General features: G+C 33.5%; 1 protein-coding gene across 1 annotated transcript in view; it reads right to left on the bottom strand.

The window, feature by feature from the left end:
- The window catches only part of LOC121412033 (transient receptor potential cation channel subfamily M member-like 2), a 53,612-nt gene that overhangs the window by 7,950 nt on the left and 30,308 nt on the right, over positions 1-15,354 (bottom strand). The window contains exons 15-32 of the mRNA XM_041604945.1: positions 15,120-15,209; positions 12,008-12,224; positions 10,898-11,123; positions 10,276-10,410; positions 9,387-9,496; positions 8,624-8,804; positions 8,176-8,298; positions 7,469-7,714; positions 6,261-6,435; positions 5,553-5,700; positions 5,072-5,265; positions 4,089-4,221; positions 3,234-3,354; positions 2,691-2,802; positions 2,296-2,450; positions 1,777-1,973; positions 832-918; positions 80-185 (exon numbers count right to left, since the gene is read on the bottom strand). Of these exons, the coding sequence (XP_041460879.1) occupies positions 80-185; positions 832-918; positions 1,777-1,973; positions 2,296-2,450; positions 2,691-2,802; positions 3,234-3,354; positions 4,089-4,221; positions 5,072-5,265; positions 5,553-5,700; positions 6,261-6,435; positions 7,469-7,714; positions 8,176-8,298; positions 8,624-8,804; positions 9,387-9,496; positions 10,276-10,410; positions 10,898-11,123; positions 12,008-12,224; positions 15,120-15,209 (2,756 nt within the window). The remainder of the gene's footprint in view (positions 1-79; positions 186-831; positions 919-1,776; positions 1,974-2,295; positions 2,451-2,690; positions 2,803-3,233; positions 3,355-4,088; positions 4,222-5,071; positions 5,266-5,552; positions 5,701-6,260; positions 6,436-7,468; positions 7,715-8,175; positions 8,299-8,623; positions 8,805-9,386; positions 9,497-10,275; positions 10,411-10,897; positions 11,124-12,007; positions 12,225-15,119; positions 15,210-15,354) is intronic.

Raw genomic sequence — 15,354 nt, 5'->3', positions numbered from 1 at the left:
TAAGTCATACTTCAATCTTTGCGAAACATTCCCCAGATCTTAATAAAATATTTGTGAATCAATAAAAATGTCTACTTACCCCTGGTATTGCCCATTGTTGGTTATCTACTCTCTGTATTGCAATGAATTCTAAGACTGGTTTCTCTTCATCCATCAAGATGGTTCCATCTGACTTCCTCTTCCATCTAAAAACAAATATACAATTTTCATCTCAATCAGTAAAGATTCCAATATCATATAATTAGATGATATTAGACTGAAAAAAATCCCTCATTCTTTAACATATGAATTTACACACAAGTATGGATCACTTTCTTTGCATTTACATTGAAACAAATTGCTTCATTGGAAATAGGAAAAGATGGGAAATAATTAAATAATGGTGATTCTCAAAGGTCATTGTCATACATGTCCAAAATAGTATAACCTACCGGAGTGATATTTACAAGAATGATTTCAATTAAGAGTCTTAACAAGACATAAAACTTAGATTTTAGGAGCCTTTCAAACATGATAGAAATTAGCAATTACGAATTATGATATTGGAACTTAGTCTTGAAAAAAAATATCTGGAAGGTTGTTTAATAAAAGCTTAACAATAGTCCAATCAATTGAGGGTAGTACGTACAGGTATACTTTCCTAATTGTAGCAGGGGGAAATCCTTGCGATGTTTCCAAAAAATCTGTTCATAAGTTGCACATGACTTTGCAAATGATAAGAACATGTAATTCGGTGCTAAATTTGAAATCAGGCAAAGTTGTTATGTTGATATCAGTTCTTCTTGTTACCAAGCTTTTCAACAGCTATTTGTAGTTTGTTAATGTATTTACCTTGTTGCTATTGGGTCAGCTGCATGGTTAGGACCCCATCTTCCTAGTAGACCCCTACCAGAGAGTCCTGTACGTCCTTTGGGATTTCTGCATCATGAATATAATCAATACAACAGAATTCAACAACATATTGGATTGAATGATACAAAATGTTTGTTTGTTCTTTTTTTCAAAGAAGATTGATGAATCAGACAGGTGACTATTAATTGATTGAATGGTTTATTTACTTCAAATATTCACTGAAAATAGCAGCCAAAGGCTGAATTACATTCAGTTTACAAATGGTATATACAGACAGAAAAGATATACAACTTGGAATAAAATAGGCACATATCAAAATGAAATTATTCTACAAAATAATTATACATAGATATGAAAGTAATTGAAATACCCAGAATGATAAGAAAGCCTCAGAGGTAGAATAAAGTACATTTAGTGAGAACATGTTTGAATGCAAGACAAAATTAAATAAGAGGAAGAGAGGGAGACAGGAACAAAGTTAAAGAGATTGGGTAATTAATAAAGATGGGAAAAAATTATCGGAAATAGTAATTATAATGCAACAAATGTAAAACTAAGGAAGAAACAAATTACATTGGGATACATTTTTCTAAGTCAGTGCAACGAAAGGAATTCAGAACAGTTCAACAATTACGGAAAATGACATCTTGAATAACATCATTTAGCATTGTTTTGACATTCAAGTACTGTTTATGCAGGAAATAAGTATGAAATTGTCCAGGTAGGTATGATTTGTCATAATGAAATAATATTTTTCCATTCATGGTATCCTACAAGCCAATTAGCACTTGACACTTTTTCCCCACCCAATGTACTTCCCATTTGTTACACTGTTTTTTGTTCATATATATACGTCATATTCCATCATATGTACATCAAAAGCATAAGTTTGCACTTTTTTCAATGAAAAGATATCCAACTTACAGTGGAAGCCCATCTTTGATTTGGTAAGCCTTCATGTGACTCCTGCGGTTGTATTTACATTTCTCATCCATCTGATTGTATAGAAGTGGTGGACGTGCGTTCTTGACCATACTCATCAGGTCAATGTCTGCCCAGTGTGGTCCTTCCTTCACACTCTTATGAGTGTATATTACAGGTGTGTAGAGTGGAAAATCCGTCTGGTGAGTGGAGGAAAATGTAGAAGCATCTTTAATACCTCCAATTATAAACATGGATGTTATTTGTTAACTATTTTCACAATTTTAGGGGGCTTTGATCATTTGACTGACCAAGATATTGCTAAAATTGATTGGATATTGATTTTGAGTTTCTTGTAACACTGTGTTGTTAAGCTATGTAATAAATCACAATGTTAAACAGCAAATTAGCAATTAATAAACTATAGCAACAAGACCAGTGACCAATTTCAAATTTGCAACTGATTGCAAGGATTTTAGTGACCTACGTTTACATGCAAATTGATACTACTAAAAGACTTACTTCCCAAGGAACTTTGTTATCTGGGACAGGAAATCTTCGAAGAGCGGTCCCAGGGTACGGACTGGCTCGAGACTTTTTATGGATCATGATTCCCAGAGCTTCGATGGAGACGGGCACTTCAAATCTACGTTCTTCCTCAGCAATGTCTAGGGATTCTGCAAACACGAAAAGAGAGGATGAACTAAGCGGCTGGAGTGGAATGGATTTAAACACTTGGGTGCATTTTTACCTAGAAAAGTCCTATTAGGAACTTTAAAAAAAGAGTGAATATTACACAATTTTCTCAACATGAAGTGCTCTCACAAAAACAATGTCCTTAGAACTTGATGAATTGTTCAACAGTTTCTTGGATATGCATGCCTTGAATAAGGATGTCTTAAAATCTTTGTGTTTACCTTCTCTGCTTTTAATCTCTTTGAGTTTTGGTGGTGTCAATTTGCCCTCCACGTTACCACCACGTGAAAGAGCACTGATGATCCAATCAAGGGCATCATTGGTACGTTCCATCTAAAATGGAAAAATAAGGAAAGGGCAGCAGTAGTAGTAGTTACTGGGAAAACCACAAAAATAAATACATAGTTGATGATGCAGAAATACTCTGCTGAATATACTTCTGTGAAACCTGATTCAGTGACCACATTCAGATGACAACATGAAGACAACCTGCTCACAAAGACCACTTGTCACACTGAGTGGTTCTTATATAAAAAGTTATAGTGTTAACGTAAAGGATCCTATGCCACAAGGCATCATTCTTGAAAGAGAATTAAATTTTTTTTTTTTTTCAGTAGCTTTTGACAGCTGATTGGAAAAATCATTGGACTGCAGAGCTCTTTTACTTATTTTTCTCCTTTCCAACACAACATTTTATGACAAAGGCTGGATTTCCCTTTAATAAATGACAAATCTTTCAATATAAAGGTATACAAATTATTTACCCTGTCTTCAAGTCTGGTTAGTCTATCTTCAAAGGCTTTTCCTCCAAGATGTCCTGATTTACCCTTTTGAGTCTCAGCATCATCAAACACCTGGTCTAGTTTCATTGTCATGTCTTCAACTCTGTGAAAAACAAAAACATCGAAAAAAAAAAAACACCCGAAAAATGAGAAACAAAACACACTGTAAATATCAAACACTGAACAGAAATGCCATTGCCTTCAACTCTGTGAAAACAAACACATTGAAAAACATGACACCCGAAAATGATAAACAAAACACACTGTAAATATCAAACACTGAACAGAAATGTCATTGCAATACTATAAATATATTTAGTAAAAGCTCGTAATTGCTATTTCATGGCTCTTTAGGACAGACTACTGTATATCATTATTGCTATAGCCGTAATAATCCTACCACAAACAGGTATGTTAGCATTATAACAGAAAGGGCAAAATACTTGTACATATATTTTTCTCATTTAAATCGCATCATTATCCTTTGTTTGAAGGTTTATTGCCTTTTTACACAGAAATTATCACTAAATTCCTCAAATTGCCAATGCAATGAACAGTTTAAAATATCTTATTTTTTAGTCATATGGGTAAATTTTATCTTCTAAACAATTTAATAGCCCTTTTTCAAATACATACATGTCCTTTAATATGATCTAACACTGTAAAGCAAAAAAAAAGTAAAGAGAGAGAGGGAAAACAGAGAAAGTGTATATAGTTGGGACTTATAAAATGATAAATTCGGTAATAACATAATTACAATAACAAGGCTGATCTAAAAAAGCTATATATAATTTTTTTGTCATAAAAGGGCATGTATAAGGGGAGTGTATAACTAACCTATCACCAGCTACTTTGACCCTTTCATTGAGATCCTGTTGAACCAATACTCTTTGCTTAGCTGTGTAGTTATCTGAATTGATGCCTTCCCACAGAACAAGAGTCTTCTTTTCTTGATCCGTCAATGATTGCTCTAGAAAGAGGGGTTAATGAGGGAAAATCAAATGTGAAAGGAGGTATATTGACGGTCTCACTCTGTTACATGTGAAAAGAATTAGTGATGATGATGATAATGACGATGACGATGATGATAATGATGATGGTAATGATGATGATCAAGCTAAAGATGATTCTGATGGGAGGGAAACCAATCTTTTATTTTTAAAAGATGCAGTATTTGAGGGATAATATGGCATTGTTGGTGAAAATGCACTATTTTCAACTTTTATGCAATAATATGTGTATTACATTTTGAAAGGTATTTTCATAAACCAAGGAGTATTTCCATGATAAAACAAAATAAATACTGTATACGGGAACAGATGGCATGTTGTGATGATGATAATTATGTTGTTGATTCTAATAATAATTACAAACTCAAAAGCTTACCATTTGCAAGATTATTGTTGTTTAATTTATTTTCTCACTAAAAATAGTATCTTTCAATTCCAATAATTCCTAATTTCCTTAGATTCAGTCACTCATTGTTTGTAGTACCCTCAAAATGGCATTGTTTTACAATTTAATATGCTTCTTAACAAGTCTTTAAATATTAATGTGAAGATAAATTCATCATTTATTTGCATAAAAACCACATTCCTTTACATATTTGTAAAGGCATATTTACACATAAAAGAACGTGCATTTTCACAAGGGTGCCACCAAAAACTGGAAAGTACACTTTGTTCTAAGACAGCTCCAACAATGAAAGACAGTCCGATATGGATCACTCAATTCTCATCCAGTTAGGATGTATTGCAACTGAACGTTTCATACCAATATACTACAATCAATCTCAAGTAAAGTTCAATAAACAAGCTTACTGAGCTCAGGTATCTGCCAACTGGTACATGTATGGCAGCAGCATCGGAGGATAAAGCGTATCGTATAGAAGAAATGAGAGATGATGATGAACGGCGGTATGAGAGGTGGACGGTTGAAGTATTCCTTGATAAGATCGTAGCGCTGAAACTTCCAGAAGGTGTCGGTGTTGTCTTGGATGGCCGAGAAAGTATAACTGCACAAGAAAATGGGAGAATATTGATTTTGTTGATATGATTTTGGAAAGAGTGAAAATGAAATGGAAAAGAGATGAAGGTAACATGCATATTGAAGAGGTGTGTATTTGCCAGACTGGTCAAGTCACACATATTATGTGTGAGACTCCCAAAGTACGGTATCATGCTCATCCCCACAAAAGCTCTTTCTCATCATTACGTCTTAACCTCTTCACATATCATTGCTGAGCTGTCAAAATCTTGTATCTCCAAAAAAAAAACTGTTTTCTTTCTAGACGATACTGACCTGAACATGGCAATGAGTAGATTAAGGAGTAGGACATTACTGATCATCATATAACCAGCTAACAGAATGATACCAATCCAAGAATGTTGGGGACATGGATTGAAGTCCACACCATCAACCAAGGTTGCATTGTCTGTGCAGTCAGAGCCTATAGAGAAAAACAAATCAAAAACAGGTGAGGTCATTATACATTAATTCTACCAGACTGACATTTTGAAATGACAGTGTAATTCAAATGTTTTATTTTTCATCATTAACTCAGTGCCTTCTTACTAGGTGAAATTACATTTCTTAGGAAAAAATCAAGAATAAAAATACCTGTATAAAACAAAATAATCTAAGGAGTTCCACTGTATTCATTAACTTAGTTCAGTTCCTTTCTAAAAACACTAAACTTTTAACAGATAATCAGTCTTCATACTCCACCCCTTCCTTCTTTTAACTGCATTAAGAAAGCAAATACATGTAATCACATCGAAACAACTGTAAGAAAAGAGGGCAGTATAATTATTCTCTATAAATTCAAGAGAACACAATGTATCAGCATATCATAGTTATCAAACCTAAAAAAGATAACAAATGTGATTTGTCAAAAATTATTCATTTTCAATTGTATACCATTCCCAACGTAAATGTGCAATATGTATCTTCATACATGCATTTTACTAAAACCTATTTGAATTGAATTGAATATCGGTATCAGCTTACCTTCAATGACCTCCAGGAAGAGTTCTCCAAAGATCTGAAAGTATGACCTCATGAGGATTCCTCTCATGATAACACTGATATTGGTCTCATCAGGGAAGAGAATGGCCTGGGATGCGATCCCGTAACCGATGAGAAACACAGCTAAGATGGCGATGAAGAAGATCAAATCAACCATCTAAAAGGGCAAAAGTAAAATCAGATTTAGATACTAGAGTGGGAGGCTAAAAAAATAAATACATCTGTCATCAAATAGTACTAAAACGCTAAATAATTTATGTAAGCCACTTTAAGAAATTAGTATAAGGCAGCGGATTTAGCGAGTTTGATTGCAGATTCATCGTCTGTTTTCATAACTGTAGGTAGACAAACAAAAATGTTTTATTTGCTGTATCTTGTTTCTCTAATACATTAAGAGAACCAACCTTGACACATCAACCAAAAGACAGCTACTAGCTATGTTTTTCACATCGGTTTTTTTATATTTCTAAAGAGATGTGGAATAAAATAAACTGAACTGAAAATGGCATGAATATTAGCAATGACTCCATTCTCAATTCAGAACAATTGAATTATGAAACAACAATCCCGGTAGTTACATGTTTCCTAAAAGTCTTTGACTAATAAATTCTCTAATTTTTACAAGGTTTTAAAAACACAGATCACAACATTCCTGTATTCAATAAATGAATGTGGTACAACCTTGTCCAAACTTGATGTGACAAAGTTGAGCAACATTTACTTTGTTAATCATAAAGCTCTGCATTTCATGGTAAACACAGCATGTCAAAAGTTTTACAAACTCATGACATCATAATTGAATTTAGGTTCTAACAAAATAGCAATTCACAGACAAATGAAATTAGGATGATGCCCTATTTTTTTTCATATGATGTTCTGACTTTTTCTACCCAAATTTGTGTCAACTTTGTTTTCCACTGAACCCTAACCCCAAGATAACTCAATTTGGGGTGTGTATTGTACTGAAATATAATCACTTTAAACATAATTCACTTCCATGGAAAACAGCTATTTGTAGCCAGGCTACATAGCATATTTCTTGTGTCTCTTACAATATAGTTTGTCACATCCCATATCCCATTAACTTTGTCCACAAAATGTTGCCATGCTTTGTTGCTAGATTTGTTGCAAAGTTTTGTTGGTGGGCATTGCCACAGCATGTCTGAAGAGCATCTCTATGTTTAACTAACCATCCTTTGGATCATGATGAGTTTTGGTCCCAGTTGCTTGCTGATGGAAAAGATGTGAAGCAGTCGAATACAGAAGAGGATGAGGTTCAACGAAAGAACAACGTGACCTGCTTCAGAGAAGCCACTAAACCGTAAGATCTCCCCAACTGCAAAGGATGTCAGGGTCGCAAGATCAAGTAAGTTCCAGTAGTCAGTGATCCATGCAATGAGACGGCTCTTCCAAGTGCTGCTTTCACCTTGAGCAATCTGTGTGAAAGAAAAAAAGATTATTTGCCGTCAGAAGAATGACACCATTGCTACTTTGACCTACACTCAAGTGTACCAATAGCAAAATAAAATAAAAACGTTAAATATTCTTTTCGAAGTTCATTTTTTTTCCTGTTGGTTTTTCTGTTTTTTCTTTGATGGAATGATGAAAGCCTTTGGAAATCTGTCAGATCTTAATGATTTCATAATGCATCTCATTCATTATATCCACTTAAATATGAAAATATGATATCAGTATGATGTCATTAACACTAAAGGTACAATTTGTATTTTAAAAAAAAATAAAACAAAAGCATGTTATTAGTCAAAAGAGCAAGAAGCTACAAGCAAACCGATTAGGACATTGCGAATAAGAAATGTTAGCAGACTTAAATGCATCCGACTTACAGATATATAGCTCAATTTATTTCTTTTTTTTATTACTTTCAAGTTGCTTTTACCTGTCTAAACTCCTCAGTGAATAAAGATATAACCCAGACGATAAGGACGTACTCAAAGATTTCCTTCTCAAATTTGCCAAGGATGACATAGCTGTACAGCACCAAGAAGACAATGTAGGACAACTGTAATGGAAAAAGTATTGGAGGAAACATTGAGTGGAATGAGAGGGAGAAAGGAGACCAAAAGAAAGGGGAAAGGAAAAAAGCAAAATAAATTACATTTGAAGTTACAAGAGACTGTCACAATGAATACTTTCATTAAAATACACATTTAAACATTGGTAAAACCAGAAATAGAATACTGAGAAATAAGAGTAATACTCATCTTTCATATAATACATATCAATTAATCCAATTCGCAGGTGTTTCATGTTGAGTAAGAAAAAACTGACCTCCCACATACTTGTAATGTCATAGATTACAGTACAACCAATGCCTGAATACATACCACATTATGTCTGAAAGTGATCATGGGTGCATCATAGAAGAACTTGAATCTTTGCCACCACGAGAGTTCTTTGCCACTGTCTCTGATGTCAAGACGAGCATTCATAAGGCTGAATGTATCTTCATCTTTTTCCTCCTCTGACTTTGGCTTAGCAGCGTGGCCATTCTTGTTCTCAAGTAGCCTGAATAAAAAGACATTATGAAAGACTTACAATGACAACGATAATGGTAACAAAAATGATAATAATGAAGGTGTTGGTGAATATTAATATGAAGGTGATGATAATGATGGTAGTAGTGCAGGGGGATAATGAAGATGATGATTTTGATGATGATAATGATGACAACGACGATAACTATGATGACAACGATGGCGATGAAAATGACGAAGATGATGATAATGATTTATGACTATGGCGATGATGATAATTGATGATGATGATGAAGATGAGGAGGAGTTTGATGATGGTATTGGATTAGGCAATGATGATGAGGACAGCAATGATGATGAGGAGGAGGAGGAAGAAGACGAGTTTGATGCTGCTGATGGCCATGGTAATAGTAATAATGAATTGTTTATTAATGATTGACACAAGGATACTGTTATGATGACGATGGTGATAGCGATTTTTTTTTTTTACAAACATGAAAAAAGTACAATTGGGAGCAGAAGAAAAGGAATTCACTTTGACAAACTCAGATACACTTTGAATCAGTTTCCAGAATATTCCATCACTGATCTGGTAACATGGTATGATACTGACCTGGTCTGGCTTGCCATTCCACTGTCACCGCTCTCAGAAGGAGGTTGGACAACAACTCCCATCTCAATACTCTTATTCCTTGGATCACCTTCAGGTACAAAGACATCATCCTGAACAAGGCAAACAAAATGAATGAGAAGAGTGAACTGAAATATGCAGACATTACTCTCAGAAAATGAAATATTGGGTTACCTGATTGGTGGTTGAATGATGGAAATGGGGTAATGAACAAATATGATTGTTTAAATTATATCCATGTTTTTTATTTCAAGGGGGAAAAAGCAATCTTCTTTTTGGTTGTAAGGTATGGTGTGTATTCACAACAAGGTTACCTCTCGCAATAACAAAAGAAAAGAAAATATCTCTATATCTGTAAGAAAATATCTCTAAGTACCAACATTTTTTCTTTTGCAAAACTTATTTATTTTGTCCTTGGTTCTCAGAACTGTTTTCTCTCAGTTGTAAAACATACATTTTAATTCAATCAAATCCTTCTTTGGCAAAATAGGGAAATTCAGCTTACTATATCAAAACTGAACTTTTTTTATATGCATAAACATTCACAATGCAATAAATGTGAAGCTATGATTGAAATTGTAATCATAGTTCAAATTATTGCATTGTTCGTGTTAAGACTTAATTTGTGGAAATAAATCCACAATTTACCTTTTGAAGTAAACATGAATTTTTAATTATCATTCAGATATGAAAAATAAATGCTAGTTGACATAAATGATAATGAAGATCTATATGCTACATAAAGAATTGAAACAATTACTCTAAGAGTAGCACAAGAGCTTTATACATGTGTAAAAAACTACATACTACACAAAGGGACAGATTTTATTCTAATGAAAATACAAAAATGGACAATGTTTATTCTACTTACAACTGATTTAGCAGCCAGCTTCTCCTTCTTGCTGCTTAGTCTCTTCTCAAGCTCTGCTTGTTCTTCATCACCCTCATCTTCACGGAATTTCACCAAAAAATATATCAATGGCGGGAACAAGGTACACATCCATAGCTACACCAATGAGATAGAAACAAAACAAAATATATCAATGGCTGGAATGATATACACATCTACAGCTACACTAAGGAAATACAAACAAATCAGTGGAGTATATATGATTATTATTCTCTAATATAGTGAGAAAAACCAAAACAGCATATATACCAAAGCCTGGCCAACAATATTTATCAGACATTTACAATTTTGACAAAATAGGTCAAATAAAAAATTTATTTGCTTGACAAGATGATCAAAACGAAGACATGATTACGTTTTAACCTTAGCTCACTCATACACAATATATTTCAGTGCTTGCCTTGAACAACCATCGATTTGTCAAACTTTCATAGGTCTGATATTAAACTTAAATCGAAATAATCTGTAAGAACAGATTATGCAAAACATGTGTCATATACGCATCATAAATCAAATTTATCTTGAGTCGGACAGCTTTCTCTGGTCCCAAGAAATAAAAATAAGAATATATCATGGAAATTACCTGAAATGGACTGGTCTCATCCGATATTTTACCCATCCAGATTTGAGTGAGAAGATTCTGTACTCCCGAGTGTGCAATGAAGTTCTTGTCCAATGCCTCCACAGCCATGTTAAGGCAGGTAGAATTACCCCAGAATGGAAGCTCACAGACCAGAAGCAAGGCTGAACGTTCTTCATCCTCCACATAGCACTCATTCAGAACGCCTATGGCTAACTCTTCATAGGTTCTAAGAGGAATACAAGATGAATGCAGGTTGATATCAGAATGGCAATGAAGTATTTCTAGACTCGCTACATAGAATTCAAATAACAGTGAATACTTTTTTTCATAAATTCATAAGCAGCAATTCTGTTTAAATTCAGCATAACAACAATTTTTCATTGCTTCATATCACTTTTAATATAATATTGTTACTCATCCCCATACTACTCCTTGAGCATTTGTATTCAAATGGATCTACACAAATTTATTATGATTATCATCACTGTTTTTTATTTTTTCTTTACATTTTTCATCACTATCATGCATAAACATCATCAAACCACCAACACCACCACCACAACCATCACCCTCACCATCATCATACCAGCACCATCAATAGGTCCGGTGTTTGCCTCTGTGTCTCCCGTACCAACAGAGTACATTTTAGGCAGTCATTCGTCCCCAATTCTCAAGATGTGTTTAATAGTACAGTTATCAGATAGAATGGGGAATTGCACTTAGCTTACTATGAACCCCACCCCTTTTAATACTCCTTAACCTTTAATTTACCTTCTTGCAATACTCATAACACCCCCCCCCTCCCCTCCGTATTCGGGCTTGAGATGGAATCACAAACCAATTAATATATTTGCAATTGTACTTATTCTATCATATTTGAAATTTCCATATACAGCATTTTGTATGTGTATGTAATCTCACGGTATTGTAAGTCTATTCATTCTGTGTATGTGCATATGTATTTGTAATTTTGTAAACCCGATGTGAAAGGAATTTCCTACTCAGCACAATAAATACATTCAATTCAATCATCATTATCATCATCACCAACAACATTATCATCCTCATCATCACTATCACTAAATTACAAGTCACTGCAACTCCACTTACTCTGCGTGTGCTATCATGTTATCGATCTGGTCCGAGTCGTCTTCCTTGTCGGCCATTCCCTTGAGCATCTTGCTTGCTGCTAGTGCGGATGCTATGGATTCCCTGCCTTCCTCCCAGAACAGCTTGGCCATATCATGCCAATTCTGCAGGATGGCATAGATGAAGAGTTCACGGAGAGGATACTCAAACTGGTTGGTCTGCACATTCCTATTCATGTCTGAAAGCAAAACAGATAGAGCTTAGATTAATATAGTGATTGATGACATTAATCCAGATAAAACTGATTATTATAATTATTATAAAACTCACTGAATTCTATGCACAGGGTTTGCATTCTTTGTTTCTTTCATTATAGAGCCCTTATTTTCATTTTATTTTCATACATATAGAAATAGAAACAGCTCAAAGCAGATAATATAAATGATGGAAAAAATACATAATTTGGAGTGGCCTTTCTTTATAATGCTGTTCGAGACTACATTTTCATAACACAATAAGAAAAATAACTTTTATATCTTTACATATATTAGTAAGTTTCTATTAAAATTCAAAATAATAAAGAAACTCTTATTCTGATATACATGTAGAATGAGAAAGCAAAAAAAATAAAGAAAATTGCAACATTCTGAGTACTAAAAACAATGTTTAAAAATCATAATGAATGTGGTAAAGACATTTCAATATGTTACTAAACTATGAAAATGGCATACAGTTCATGCAGTGTGAAAATATTCATGTTGAAAGGTAATTGAATATGTTACTATCCTCGTGACAACTAATTGAATAATATAGACAATGTTTGCATACGTGCACTTGATTCAAGTATTTTTCCTTACTAATAATCATGACTTTATTCTTTTCAATTAACTGCAGCTAAACTTCATTGAAACAAATTATATAGATATTAAAAATGCATTTTTTTTTGCACCATCAAAAAATGATCCGACTGGATTTGAATGTAGATATTACTCTCAAAGCAAATTATAGAATGCAGGACAACTAATATGTAACACATTCAAATTTAATGACTCTACATGTGAAAGTAATAGGGTAATAGTGATCGTAGCATGCAAATAAGAACAAATCCATCCAATGTGGCAAAGTGCTTTTATGATCATTAATTAGTAATAAAAAGTTGTTAGTACATATAAACAATAATGATGACAACAGAAAAATAAATAAAGCATATTCTTATATCAATCTTCTTTTCCTCAAAGGTGGCATTTTAAATGCTTTTATTATGATGCATAAAATATAAGCTGGTTGTAAACTAAAATAAGAGAAAAGTTTCCAAATTAAACAATAAAATCATAAATGATACTTATGACAAGATGGTCCTGAGCATGTGATATACTTATGAGGACAGCCAACATTATAATTATAATGATGTATTATTTAGATTTCAAAATGTAAACTAAAACAAAAGATGCTTAAAAACATGATGCAGTTGCAGTAGCATTCCTTTCATTGATACTGGAAAAAAATACTCATGCCAATCATTCAACCTTTTAAAGGGTTTGTCACATTTCCAACACGCGCAAGGACTGAGCGTCGGCACCCGGCTAAACCTTGAGAAAATATGACACAAGTAATTTTTAATGAAAACATTTGATATTGTTTTAAGAAATTAGCCAATTGTTTCTCTAAAAGACAATATAAGCTATTGAGAAAAATAGCAAAGTGAACTTTTGGATAGCCAAACATAAATTATGCTCTCATCAGATCTGGCATTCAGCTCTTACAGGCTAGGAATCATGAATAAGGCTTTTTCAAAGACAATTAAACATCAGAAAAATATCAGCAAACCAAAGTTTTTACACTTAGGCTACCCACACTTAACCAGATTTAAAGGTAAACCATGGCTTATAAAGTGAAACCTACAGTGTAAGCTCAGAAATGAGACTAATATCATAAACTGTTATTGGTGAGATACAGACTTGTTTTATCCCGTAAAAGAACTACATGTAATTCACCCTTTCTTTGTGGCCTGCTAATCATCCCAACTAAGTATATGCAATATTACATTTTCGAAAATTCAAGTGCATTATGAAAATACATGCATGGCCCATTACTATTCTATGCAAAGATATACACAAACTTATCAATATTTCATAGTCGCCACTTTTGAACCTGTGAACTATAAATTCTTTAGCTAAATTTACATTTGGTAAATGTGTTTTGATGGATTACATACACCCCTGATGAACTAACTACACATGTGAGTTATATTCATTATGGATGACAACATTACCTCTGGATTTACATGTACCTCTAATAATACATGGTACTGAAAAATTAAATATTCCAGGAAATTGGATGTCATCATGAGGAAATTTCAATCTAATTTATAAGCATGAATCTCAAGTAAAACAATTTATGGTCCCTGTCTTCCAATTTTTACATAGTACATGCATGTCCCACACAAAAATAGTACTTTGTGCTTAAAATGAACCCCAAATTCAGAAATGTAGCTTATAAGCTGTAGAGTTAAACAAATCCTAAAATTCATTCTGGATAACTTATTGTGGATTGTGAAGTGGACGGTCACTTATGACCAAACAATGAAATGGGCAAACATAATGTACACAAAAGAAATGTAAAACCGTAACAAGATCAACCATTATCTAAATTCATTTTGGATAACTTCTTGTGGATTGTGAGGTTGACGGTCACTTATGACAAAACAATGAAATGGGCAAACATAATGTACGCAAAAGGAATGTAAAACCGTAACAATATCAACCATTATCTTTTTTTTTCTTTTAACATCCCAAAATAGTTATTTCATAAACAAAAGATAAACCTAAATATAAAATGATATATCTACATGTATATCATTTCAAGCCTTGTCACTTGGGGTGCTTTTATTTGCTCCTTTTTCAAAAACAAATTGCAACCTTGGTCACTAAAACAAAGCCCTAAATAGCTGCTTTCTTTCATATCTACTGTAGACCACTGCCTTTGATACAAACCAAATAAACCAATATCCAAGCAATGAAAAACCTGTATCATCCAACTGAATAAATGACTCAAACCTTGATAACCACGAGAAGGCTAGAATGAATGTATGAACCCCAAGTTATCAGAGATATTACCATCTACAAGATATTACCATCTACACGGAAACCTGTATCAATATCTATAGGTTCATCTTCGGGAAGGAATTTCATCTCTATGTGTTCTTGGATTGTGGCCAAAGGCACTTGCAGGTAGAATAAAGCAGGATTAAGAACAGCAAACACGTAAAAAACAGTTTTAGACACAAATGGTTTCACACTTCATGCACAAGGGAATCTCTATTAAACTGCCATCTAAATACAAACAGGCATAAAGTTTTCATTAAAGAA

The sequence above is a fragment of the Lytechinus variegatus genome, chromosome 3, assembly GCF_018143015.1.
Source record: "Lytechinus variegatus isolate NC3 chromosome 3, Lvar_3.0, whole genome shotgun sequence".
Lineage (NCBI taxonomy): Eukaryota > Metazoa > Echinodermata > Echinoidea > Temnopleuroida > Toxopneustidae > Lytechinus > Lytechinus variegatus.
This window is presented reverse-complemented; position numbering and strand designations above follow the sequence as displayed.